The 13,679-nt window shown below is 43.6% G+C and overlaps 1 protein-coding gene across 2 annotated transcripts in view; it reads right to left on the bottom strand.

Moving 5' to 3' along the window:
- Window positions 1-13,679, bottom strand: part of LOC142589974 (ribosome biogenesis protein bop1-A) — a 166,895-nt gene that overhangs the window by 38,126 nt on the left and 115,090 nt on the right. For both annotated transcript variants that reach the window (XM_075701746.1, XM_075701737.1), the window contains 3 exons: window positions 11,066-11,227; window positions 8,893-8,973; window positions 5,269-5,338 (listed from right to left, as the gene is read on the bottom strand). In XM_075701746.1, coding sequence (XP_075557861.1) covers window positions 5,269-5,338; window positions 8,893-8,973; window positions 11,066-11,227 — 313 coding nt within the window. The remainder of the gene's footprint in view (window positions 1-5,268; window positions 5,339-8,892; window positions 8,974-11,065; window positions 11,228-13,679) is intronic.

Genomic DNA, 13,679 nt, shown 5'->3' with positions numbered 1-13,679 from the left:
GAAAAACGCAGTAAAAACAAGAAATCCACATCCTACTGACATGGAATTTATGGCACTTGAGATAGCGGTCGCAGCATGTGGAGTGTCACGGATTGGGCCATGATTGAGCAATCGTCCGGCAATACGCATCCCTTGCTTCAAGAACACTGGTTTTGAGCCCACCCGACAGGCATTGCGTGCGGATTCGGCACCGGACGTAGATTTGTGTGAAAGGGCCGTTATCTCGATAGTTTGCCTTCGGGTACACGTGATACGATCACTTCTGTGCTCGGCAACGAACGTGACGGTGCCTACGAGCAACAGCGTGCACTGGAGAAATGCTAATGCATGCGCTGTTGCTCTTCGTCCAGTGCCGAGTTATGCAAAATCTCGCAAACGTGATCACATCTCCGAAACCAATTGAGCGAGAATACTGCGCCGTGCGACGCATGTGGTGCAGCACATTGTAGCGTCGGCAATGCGGTTCTATATCCTCGAGCAAAGCTTGCAAGCTAGGCTAACGAAATTTTGACAGTAAAGTTTTGTTCTGCTGTGCATTATTTATCTGTGCTGTCTCTTTTCGCAACAACAAAATTCTCGCGAAAACAAATCTTTTCGCATTCCCCGCCGATTTCGTTATTGTGACGTTCAACTGTTTGACACTCACGTCTGGTTTGGTCGCGAATGTATATACCGATATTAATAGGTCCACAAGGTTACCTTTCTCAACTTTATATGATAATGCATAACCGTGTATTCTCCTAAGAGCGCTGAGTTTGCTGCTCAGTGTAATGACAGAAACTTTGCTTTGTTCTGAATACCAAGATGGCATTTTTTTATATTAATGATGAGAAGGCTGAAAATTATTCATAAACTATTAAAAATATATTTGATATTTGATGTGCTTTTGGAATTCTTCGATTCGTATTCTATTTTCTTCTGGCACTATACGATTCGTATAGGATTCAATCTCAAAAACTGCTATTCGCACACCTACTAAGATAGCGTTTAGGTGCTAACTTCGATGGAAACTTAGCACTGAGTAAAGTGCATACTGATGTGATACAGTTGAACCTCGCAATAATGAAATCAGTAGGGAACGCAAAAAAAAATTCACTTTTGCAAGAATTTTGTTGTTGCAAAATGAGACAGATAGGTAATGCGTTGCAGAACGAAACTTTACTGTCACAATTTCGTTAGCCTACTTTGGCAAGCTTTGTTCAAGGATATAGAACCGTAGTGCTGACATTACAAAGTGCACCATAAGGGTCGATCAGCAGTGGCAGCACTGCCATGGAATAGAATTCTCGGTCAATTGCTTTTAGAGATACGATCACTTTTGCGAGATTTTTTTTAAGAGGGGGAGAGGTGTTTAGAAACTTTTAAAAATTTTTTTGACTAAATTTAATAAACATTATCACCCAGGCAGAGTTTTCCATGCTGATTTTAAAAATAAAATTAAAATTAATCACCTACTGTTCATCGGAACATTTGTAAGAAGAGTATCAGCCAGAATGTTTATAAAGACACATGGCCCGATACTAAAAAGTGTAAGCAACACAACTGTAGGATTAATTTTTTTTATATTGCAGGTATTACCAATTTTACAGCAATTTGAAGTTCAATCTCCGGACATGGCAATCATGTGGTCCAATTAGTAGCCAGATTTTAAAATTTACAAAAACGAAATTAAAAGGATCTGCTCCTAGCATTGTGTAGTTCACACGTGTAGCTACATGCCGCTGTTAAAATTATGGTTCTATGTGCCCTGAAGACCGAGACAGCGCTTCGGCAAGTATTAAAATACACCAAAAATTATATTCTGTGAAAACTTGAAAACGAGCTTATTTTTATAATAGAACACGACAAAATATTTGAATACCGTATCTACACACATAATAATCGCACTTTTTTGCCAAAAGTATCGCCACAAATTCAGGGGTGCGATCATTATATGGGTTAAATTTTCCGCGAAAAGAAATTTTTTTTTTCTAATCCCATATTTGCTGTGGGATGACAACAGATCAACAAACAGGCGGCTGCCCGCTGTAACAGTGCGGGACACCAAAACAAAAATGGCGGCCGGCGGAGCAAGCCGAACGTGATTTTTTTTCTTTTCGTCAGTACATTATGCGCATTGAAACAGTTTCTTCCCTATCAGTAATGAATAATATCATTAATATCGGCAAGCCTGCGGCAATAACGTAGCCACGTCCACTTTGAGGGGACAGAAACAGAGATGGGCCTGCTTATCTGCCAGTGACATAGAAACACATGGCAGGTATGCTGTGGAAACTACGGATTTGTCTTCACTACTATCCTAATACAGCACATTTCTGCTAAGGGTGGGCAAATATCTTAGCTGTGTTAAAAGCGTCAGCGTATAAATAGGGTACACTTCTAATGTATCAGTGTAATGTGGCTACTATCGTTGCCGCTCGCATTTTGTTGCGTGCCCACAAGTGCAGACGAGAAGAATCAAAAGGCGCCTTTTTTGCTGGTGTTGTTGACCACAACCATTATAAAGCCTACAAATAACAAAGCCAAGGCAAGTTTGGTTGTAGCTCTTCTTTTTTTCATGGAAGTGTGGAAAGTGATGAAAGGAATAAAATGGGGCATCTGCTTAAGAATGTTTGGTGCGTGTAGACCGCTTGGTATGTCTGGAAGAGTCTTTCGCGTAGCATTCGTCAGCATTCGACAGATAACCGATCATCATTATCATTAGCTTATCATTTTCAATATTTATCATTAACAGCATTATCATTATCATTAGCAATCATCATTAGCTAGACTTGGCACACGACATATCGCTGCGGCAAGTTCGGGGTGCGATCATTACACGGGAAAGAAAGAAAATACAATTTTCACGACAAAATTCATGGGTGCGATCATTACGCGAGTGCAATCATTATGCAAGTAAATATGGTATATACAAGTGCTATTGCATTAGTAGCCTCCAGGAATAAAGGGAAAATCAGACATCCACATCCACCCGTTCGCAGCTATTGCTACAAAGGAAACCCATACGGGTTCCTCGGAAGAAAAAGCCTCATAGTTGAAGAAAAATTCATTCTGCTCGGGACTCGAACCCGGGACCACTGCCTTTCCGGGGCAGCCGCTCTACCATCTGAGCTAACCAGGCGGCTAGTAGATAGCAGGGCGAAGTCGAATTTGTCGACAACACGAAGCAAAGGCAAGTGTTGGACGTAGTAGTTCTGCGGAAACCCGCAAGGTGGAGAGAAGTAATGAATAAAGGGAAAATCAGACATCCACCCGTTCGTAGCTATTGCTACAAAGGAAATTCCAAAAATACTGTTTTCAAAATATTAATTTTTTTCTAGATTTTTTGGTCTCAGAACCCGTGTCCGCCTTAACTAGGCACCAAGCAAACAGCAACATTCCTACAGCACACGCTGTTGCCCATAGATGCCGACGCGCCTGATGCCGAGCGCCAAAGTGATTGTATCTCGTATACCCACAATTCCACGTTGGTGGGATGCGGATTTCTTTGTACTGCATTTAGCTTGCTGACGCTCTCATTAAGCACTGCACTAGGTGTGCAAAATCCGTCATCACATGTCGGTAGCAACATGCATGCTGCTTCGAACAGTTGATCATCAAACAAGATGGCGGCCATGACGTGTCTCCGGCACATGCGATTGCTCCCGGCGCTTGGTTGTTTTTGTAAACAAAAATGGCAGCGGCCATGCAAGTGTAATGTGGTGGTATTTTATGCAATTTTGGTGTAAAGCAATCGCATTTGAGCACGTCTTGAAGCCTGCTAGCCTTGCGCGAGTAGGTAACATGCACAGAGGTAATTGGTAATTGTAGTACTGAAGCATTTCCTTGTCGAGAAGTACGAAACGCATTGAATCCTATCGGCGTTCGTTGGGGATACAAAAATATTTCATCGTCGCGGGGTTTTGTTATTGTGGGTTTCACTGTATAATATATTTACCCGAATCTAACATGCACCTTTATACTGAAAAAAAAAAAAAAAAAAAAGAGGGTCTGAAAATTGCCCGTGCATGGATACGAAACCAAAACCGCGTTCAGAGCGTTAGCAACAGCCTACTGTCAGAGCCATCAGATGCAGCATCATTGGCGTCTCACAATGGCGACACAGCACGATTTTATGACCGGTTACTGTTGGTTCATTTTGTGTTCGACCAATAACTTTTGGAGATACTATCACTTTCGCGAGATTTCACACAACTTGGCACCGGGTGCGGTGGCGTAATCGGCCGCCAGCATTTCTGGCGCTGTGCCATGCTATCTGTGCACAATGCCAGGAATGCTGTCGGACGCATACTTCAACAAGTCCAATGCAGAGCCTCGCAAAAGTGATAGTACTGTAATATCTCTAAAAGTGATCGCTGAAGAATACCCTCCCAGTATGCTTGATATCTGTGGTCAATGAAGTGCAAATGGTGACAAAGACGTGCCACGTTCATCACAAAAGCTCATTTAAAAAAACATTTTCCGCCCGCCTGTGAAGGTAAATTCTGCACGTCTCATTTCTTTTGATCGTGAACGTGGGGACATGCTACATTTTTATTTTATAGATCGGACACATGTTATATTCAGATGCAAGTTACATTCAGGTGCGGTTTTACTTTCTTACTTTAAGCCCATGCAAAATTGGATGCACATTAGATTCAGGGTTGTAACAGAATTGGGTAAATACAGTAGTTATTGGGGGGTAGAGATAACAGTATTAATTTTGATATTATGAGATTGTTGCTATATAATTCCTCACTGACAGCACAGTGATTGTGGTGGCAGCCAAGGAGAACAAGACCTGAACAGTGCTGTGCCAAGACCTGGGGTGGAAACAAGACTGAATTCTTATATGTCATTCCTTTCATCCACATAATATCAAGATTAACCAACAACGTCAAGCAAGTGAGAGTGGCTGGAAAATACTTTGACCAAGGCATCATGTAGAACAGTAAAGCAACGATGGAAGAGAATGCAAGGAGCGAAAATCAGAGCTAATTTATGTGAACACCTCCAAGTGTCATTGGAGGTATATAAAACTTACAAAACTACTATGTTCTGCTGAAATTGACAACTTTCTTTTTTTCCTGTAGTTCAAACAGCATTAATGGAATCCAGAAATGGTGAGCCACAGCAGCAAATTCAATACATAAATAGTATTACAGTCACATTGCCATGCAATAAACAAACTTGCTTGCCCCTACAAAGCAAAATTTTTCGTAGGTACAAATAACACACCCACAGAAAAAGGGCAGTATGGGAGAGTAGGAAAAAGAGTTTTCAACCAACCTGATGCAAAGAACTGTCCTACAGGTTCAACTGATATACTTCGAACACAGTCTGTATGCCCCTTATACACCTAAAAGAAAGGTGGAACAGTATTTGATTAATTGAAAGGTGCACGCTAAACTCCTAGTACTACTGATGACCACCTAAAGCCAACAGACAATGAAGCCAAGGAAAGCATCGGGGAAATTAACTGTGGTATAATTAGAATGTAGAAAATAATGAAGAAAACGGAAATGAAGGTGGACGAAACGATAACTTATCGCAGATGCCGAACCCATAACCTCCGCATTACGCATGCATTGTACTACCAATTGTGCTACGGTGACGGTTATTAGTTCGTCCACTAACGTGGGTACAGTCGACTCCCGATAATTCGAAGCCGCTTAATTGGAATTTTCGGTTAATTAGAAGTGAAGTGCTGGTCCCGTCAGTTTTGCATGTAATCCTATAGAAGAAATCGCTCGATAATTCGAAGTCCTCATCCAGTAATATTGTTTAATTGGAAGTTAATTTTCAGCCGGGATCCTCGAGGTGACCGTCATTCTTTGGTAGAATGTGCAATTTTTCAAGTGTTGCAACAGTTCCGTGCTCCGCGTTGGTGTCATCGCCACCGCAGCCGCCCGCAACGCCATCCTTGGAGCGGCGTGATTATTCATTGCTACGGCTGCCGTGGCCTCCGCGATCAACTATGGCGGGAGGCGAAGCGGCTCCCGCCGGAGGCCACGCGAGGCTGCCGCACGTGGCCAGAGCTGATCGCGGAGGCCACGCGGGTGCCATAGATGCACACAGCGCTGCATACTGGCAGTGGCGAGATTGTGCGAGATTAGTCTTGCAGCATGCGCAGCGTATGTCGAGGCGTGTGTTGGTCGAGCGCCTTTGTGCGGGAAGCTCGTAGGCTAGGTTGTTCCACGAGTGATTCGGAGTTGACTGTACCTAGTCGCGCAGTTTATAACCATGGCAAACCGTGGCTCTTATCGCACGCTCGACCTGGCAACGAAAGTCGAAGTTTTGAAGGAAGTTGAGAAGGGAGGTGCCGCCAAACAAGACATAGCGCGAAAGTACGGGATCAAGCCGAACACGCTCTCTAACTACATCAAGAACAAGCGCGCAATAATGGATGCATTTGAGAACGACAAGTTCAAGACTTCTCGGAAGCGAACACGCACCGGCGCTTACCCAGAGTTGGAGAAGGCTCTGCTGGTTTGGATTAGGAAGACCAGGAGCAACAAACTTCCTCTCAGCGGAGACATCATTGCGATGAAAGCCCGAACGCTTGCAGCAATGTTGGGGATCGATGACTTCGTTTCGTCAGGTGGATAGCTGATGCGCTTTCAAGATCGCCATGACCTGGTTTTCAAGAGCATGTGTGGTGAAAAGGCGTCCGTTAACCAGGAAACATGCGCCACGCGGAAGGACGGAAAGCTGCGTGAATATCTCGCCGAATACAGACCGGAAGACATTTTCAATGCAGATGAGACTGCACTCTTCTATCGACTTCTACCAGAGAAGACCCTGACATTCAAGGACGACGAATGTGCTGGGGGCAAACGCAGCAAGGAGAGAGTGTCGGTGCTGATTGCGGCAAACATGACTGGCACGGAACGATGTCGGTTACTTGTGATCAGGAAAGCCGCGAAGCCGAGATGTTTTAAAGGCGAAGCCGAGATGTTTTAAAGGCGTGAAGACGCTGCCTGTGGACTATGAGGCAAACAAAAAAGAGTGGATGACGGCCGAAATCTTCAAGAGCTGGATAAGCAAATTGGACCGCAAGTTTGCTGCTTCGAACCGCAAGGTGTTGTTCCTCGTCGATCACTGCAGTGCTCACGTGAATGTGCCAGCCTTGAATGCAATACGCCTCGCATTTTTGCCTGCAAACACAACGGCTGTGTTGCAGCCAATAGCCAAGGCATCATCAAGAATGTTAAAGTCCTGTACAGGCGGCACCTCCTCGAGCGCATGATTTTGTGTATGGATAGCTCCACAAAGTACGAGGTGAGCCTGCTTAGTGCCATCCACATGTTGGCACGAGCATGGGATCGTGTGAAGCAAGAAATAATCGCAAACTGCTTCAGGGCTTGCGGTTTTGTGGCAGCTTCTTCGGAGGATGCCTCTGAAATTTCAGCGGACGAAGCGTCAACAAGCGAGCTTGACGGCACTGATTTTGGTGATGCTCTTGGGGACGTCAATTTTGAAGATTACGTCGTCGTAGACAAGGTGGTCGAAACGTGCGGTGCGCTGACGGATAGCGAAATTGTAGAGATTATTCGGCCCCCGGGAAGTGACCCAGGAAAGCGACGATGACGTTGAAGGCGAGCCGCAACCTAAGGCTGCCGATGTAGCTGTGGGCCTTGCTCTTGCGGAGCGCTTCTTTGCCGCTGAAGGTAACGCGGAAGAAGCGTTCCGCCACATCTACAGCCTGCAGAACTTGCTTTCAGCAGCGCGATTCGGCAAGAAGAAGAAAAGCAAGATGACCGACTATTTTTCTTAGAGAAAATACTCGATTTCGCCACAAATAAAGTGCTGTTTTTTGTGTTTTGTGCTTAATTGGAAGTTCGTTTAATTCGAAGTTTTTTGCGGTCCCCGTGAACTTCGTATTAACGGGAGTCGACTGTATTTAAGTCTACTAGATCTAGCCCTAGGAGTGTTAGCCAGCGCCACTCAGAGCCGAGGTGGGCAGATATGGAACATCTTTTTTGCCCGATGGCATCACGTAACACCTGATCTTAGGAGAGCAGGCACATGGCTAATAAACTTTCGCATGCTACTTAATGAAATCAAGGCTGCCAGATTCGAGGCTCTTGCAATGAATGAACGAGAGAAGAAGGGGAACTGAAGGGCTCAATTTTGTTAATGCTCATAGTCTGCCAGACACCACGGCAAAGGTCTTGAATCTGGCAGCCTTGATGTCATAGGTAGCATGCGAGGGCTTATCAGCCACCTGCCTGCTCTCTAAGATCGCGTGTTAAGTGATGCCATCGGACAAAAAAGGATGTTCCAAATCCGCCCACCTTGGCTCTGAACGGCACTGGCTAACACTCCTGGGCTAGATCTAGTAAACATAAATAATCAAGTTAGTGGACGAACTGATAGCCGTAGCACGATTGGTAGTGCAACGCACGCATAATGCGGAGATTGTGTGTTCGGCACCGGCAACAAGTTATCTTTTCGACCACTTTCATTTTCTTTATTACTTGCTACATTCCAATTTATACCATAGTTAATTTCTCAGATGTTTTCCTTGGCTTCATTGTCTGTTGGCTTTATGTGGTCATTATTAACAAAATCGAGCCCCTCAGTACTACTGATGTGATTTTTGTATGCTGGAGCTGTAATCCGTGGACTTAACTTCTGGTGCCGACTAATAAAATGGTTAATGAGTCAAACTATTATTTCGGGTAGAGTGCTCACTCGATGCAGTGCAGTCACAGCTCCTATGCATAATGCTATTGCTAAGGGACGTCACGTAAGAATGCCTATTCTAATATAGCTACCTATTATGTTCCCTTGCCTCTGACAACCAATAAAAGTAAGGACTTACTTTGATGGTACTGCTTTACTTATGCACAATGAAATGAAGCTAATAAATCCTTGGGAGCAAGAGACTTCAAGAATAAAAGAACTTACAATTGACTGCACGCTAGGGAAAGGCTGCAGGTCCTTTGGTTTCGGGAGCTGTGGTATAAGATCTTCAGCATCAACATTCACCTGGGAAGAAGAAATACAATAAAGCAGGAATTATAAATGATTGAGCACAAGAAGCATAAATACACATATACTATGTGAGCACCGTATCAATTGAAATCCTTACTATCCAAGTCTAAATATGGAGAAAAAAAGAGAAGGATCAGTCAAGTAACAATGTGAAATTAAGGAAAACATAAAAGACTGGATACTTTACTTGATACGACTTACACCACAACAGAAAACTGTAGGCAAAATGCAGATACTTTGCATACACTACTTTACTAGAGTCGATTCTACCACACAACATACCGTATTTTTGTACATATTACTGGCACAAAAAAAAAAAGAGAAAACAACAACAAAAAAGATTAACAGTAAAGTTGGGGTGAGGGTTATATGCAAATTTGGCCTTGAGGTGTGGCTTCACAGCAGCGCTTCATGGCAGAGCGCTGCCGTGAAGTCACACCTCAAGGCAAGATTCCCCGCCATTCGAAGTTTCGTTATCTCCTTGGGAACCCACCCCTGTGTGTTGAAGCTGCCTTCTTTCCTCCTTCATGGTCGTTCATTCACCTCCTATTGACGGGTCGCCACTTTGCATTTAGTAGTAAGCAAATAGTGCACACGGCACTAGCAAACGATATCTCAGATCAAAATGATCTACGAAAATACCCGTGTACTTAGACTTAGGTGCACATTAAAGAATCCCAGGTGGTCCAAATTTCCGAAGTCCCCCACTACAGCATGCCTCATAATCATATTGTGGTTTTAGCATGTAAAACCCCTAATTTAATTTAATTTTTTAATTTAACAATGAGCTGCACTGAACACCCGTCCTTTAAGCAGGATTCACAAGCCAAACGTGATCGCGAATGAAAGAAAAAAGATTTATTAAGTTCTGGGGTTTTACATGCCAAAACCACAATCTGATGACGATGCACACCGTAGTGGAGGCACACCGTAATGTACAGTACACAAGTGTTTTTGCAGTTCACCCCCATTTGCATTTCACGAGGTCACAGGATTTGATCCTGTGGCCTTGTGCTTAGCAGCGCAAGGCCAAAGCCACTAAGTACCCACTTTGCAGACAAAACAGTCGGGTTACATGTTACATGAATCAGATCACTTTGCAGTTAGCATTCATACAACAGAAGATGAAAGCGCAAACAGAGCAGCCCTTGCATGGGTGACAACGACACAGCGAACATGACCAAGCGGAAAATCCCAACTGCTTGACTCTCTGCCGTATTGCGAAGTGCTTGGTGTGGAACGAGGGAGCGCCGAGGCATGTGGAACATCATTCAATGCAGACTACATTTTTGGCAAGCTACTTATGTTTATGGCAACATGGCAAAATTGTCATACAGGCTGGCTATTACAGCAGTCTCCCATTTCTGCTTGAGGTACATTAAAATATTCACAAAGGTCCCTCTTAGCAGTACTAGTATCAACACACCATAACATAAAAAGTTACATGCTCAGGATACCTGGACTTTCCAAGCCTACTAATGCAACAGGAAATAAAATAGTGCTTTCAAATGTGGCTCAAATAATAACCCCTAGTGTGCACAGAATAACTCGCATCTTAAGTTTGCTGCTTTTGTGAAGGTGTCCTTTTCTACATGCGGTGTAAATGCAGGGCTACTTTAATATTGTGCTAATCAAGAGGCGGTGTGCTGTCAAGAGAACTCCAGTGACATGTTCTGCCTTTCATGTACTTCTGCATTATACAGTGTGTGGTGATAACACCGAAACATCATGCACCCCTCTAAAGAGCATCTGATCATTTCACAGTGGCACCGCTTCTTCATAAGCTCAAGAGTGCGAGCCCACCCTTTACTAAGCATTGGCCTGACACTGTAGTCACGTATGGCTGCCCGAGATGGAATCTGAAGGCTTCAAGTTAGAAAGATGATAAAATAGAAATTTGGCACAGCCTGTGCGCAAAGTGCATAACTTTTGTTCGAGTGTGTCAGGAAGTAGCAGGTCAGGCCTCTCAGTGCAGGGTGGCACAGTAGTCACAGCAAGTCGAACTGCCATACTATATCTTGCGATTTCCACAGAGTTCACCATATATATTACATTTACGCTCATGACATACGGAGCTGCCTCTTACCCTCATCTTGCGCTGCCGTGGACACAGATACAGGTCGAGACACCGTTCAAAGCGCTCATTGATGAAGCGATCAAAGGCAGGCACAAGCCGCAAGGATGAGTATTTACGAGGAATGAAATTGAGCCGACGCTCCTCAGGCTCTTGCTCCAGCCACTTTTCTTCCTGAAAAAGAATGCTGTAATTTATGAACAGTACACATCCCTGCTACACACAATCATACAATATTATACAAGGAACTATGCAAAGCCTTTCCATGCTAGTGCATCGTACCATATTTTGCCAAGTTCTGAGAAAAATGACACGAGACCTTGGTTTGGGTGAGTTTATTTATGAAAACTGTCAAGGATACGAGGTTCTGATTTGCTCTTAGGTCATCATAAAAATGCAACACATAGGAACATGATCCACACTTGAGAAATGCCTCAGTAGAAGTGGTGGCCTCCAATACGATTTTTCTTCCTTCTTTTATGCAACATGTCTGATGCTATTTAAGCCATGCCATGTTCATGTACAATAGCACTTCTTGAGGCAGCAGAAATGGTTTTTAGAGTTCAAGGACTGCACAACAAAACAACAGAAGAGTGCTGACAGAGGCTACTGTAGACAGACATGTTTTATATGTAAAGCATCACCAATTATGATTTCAGTGTACATATTGATTGTAGGGATGTACTGGCATACTTCAAAATATGATGTGGCAAAGCAGTCATGATAGTTGTGATGAGGAGAAAGCTGATGGCACTGCCTAGAGGCTGGTGGGATGAAAGGATTGTGTTTCCTGATTTGGAAACATTTAAGCTATCAATGAACATTTTTTTTCAATCGGATGGCACGACTGCCCATATGTCCTTCAGTTTAACTTCAGTGAGTTGCCTTGTGACTTAGTCAAAATGTGGCTATAATGCATTAGAGGTATTCATGACCTTGGTCATGTGTTTCACCCACGGTTGTCCTACTAGTGCAGAGGAGGTGCGAAATGTCACGAGCCTTTCTCATTTTCTTCCGCCGCTAGCGAAAGAGTTTACATTGCTATCAGCATGTGTGAGTGCGCGTGTGCAGTTTATGCTCGCATATAGCAAAGTAATTGTGAGATTTCTGGGCCCTGCATGTTGTGCAACTGCTTTAAGCAAGTGGTTTTATTTTGGATAAGGTGGTTAACAAACGGATGACAAAAACCTGTAACATTTACTGTATATTTTTCCATTGGCTAGGGACCGCAACAAACTGCAGCCTGTAACTTTTGGTCTCTTGGCCAGCAGCCGAAACATGATGTTGAAAGCCTGCTTCAATACAGTAGCTTCTGAAAGCTTCCTCGTCGCTTGAGTCCCCGTTGGTCGATTTGGAACATGAGCTAGATGAATTATTGCTCTCTACAAGCAGTAAAAACGCAAGTAGGCGATGCAAAGCACCATTCATTTCTTCTAAGAAACCACGATTTGCGTTCATGGGTGCGCAATATAGCGGTGGGTGGCCGAGCAACTTCCGGTCGACTACGTCAATTTTTGTGGAGTAGACAGCGCTGCTCTGTGGAGTGGATCTAGTGGCGGAGCTGCTCCGAATCTGCCAATGAAAGATATGGGAGGCACTCTCAATCTGCCAATGGAACAGACTTGCTCTGCAAGGAGCAGAAGAACTACTATCGGAAGCTCCCCAAATCACCATTAGAATTCACTATAAGTGGAGTAAATTATGCATGTACATACACATAAGCAACACATGCACCATGATGTTCAACTTTCTGACCATGATAAGTATGACAGGGAAAAATGGATGTGTGATTAAAACAAGCTTTCAACTTGGTATAGATGGATAAATGCAGAAAATAAAATGAGAGACAGCCATTTCTGTCAAAAGTGCAAAAAAGCACAGTAGAAGTACAATGGTCTGTCTATGGCAGCCATTACACACTATTAAGGAAGAGGAGGACGAGGAAACGCTTGTCAAAGATTAAATGCTAAGGTGAAAAGCATGCCCGTAACTAAACTCGGGAGTTATGAGCTCTACAACCCAATGCTGAGACATTAATGTCGGGATTGAAAAGCATCCTGATCAAGGCCAGTCGTACATTCACAGCAGCAGCAGACTGGCCTTCACTTGTTTTTTTTTTACATGAGTACTGCATAACAAGGCAAAATGTATGCATGGCAAAGTGTACATGCATCACAATCCTGCTTAGATACTAAAGCTAGCTACCATATTTCTGGTTTCTCTGTGCAAGCTTCCTATTTATGCAAACACACACAGCACATTGTTAAAAAAAACCTGCTTGTTTAAAGAAGGGTACTTCGTCCTCCTAACAGAAGGGCAGTTTTCTGAGAAAGCCTCAGCCACTTTAACAAAAAATTTCAAGAAGGCACACGTTGAACCTAAGAAAGTCAAAGATCAAGCAAGGAAATTGTTGCTGGAAATGAAGCTGGAGCATCTATTTATCTGGTACAGTAAACAAAAGCCAGGCGTTGAACCTCGAGGTTTTCTTTACGATAAAAACACACAAACCTGAGCAACCTTTGAGGACAATTCTGTCCGAGAGAAACACTTGGCAACACGTAGTCTCTGGTTATCTTCAAAAGAACAGGGATCCAGGTAGAATACCCATTCAAAGTAAAAAACTCTG

The sequence above is a fragment of the Dermacentor variabilis genome, chromosome 1 (genome assembly GCF_050947875.1).
Source record: "Dermacentor variabilis isolate Ectoservices chromosome 1, ASM5094787v1, whole genome shotgun sequence".
In the NCBI taxonomy this organism is placed as follows: Eukaryota; Metazoa; Arthropoda; class Arachnida; order Ixodida; family Ixodidae; genus Dermacentor; species Dermacentor variabilis.
Note: the sequence above shows the minus strand (reverse complement) of the source record. Positions and strands in the feature narration are given on the sequence as shown.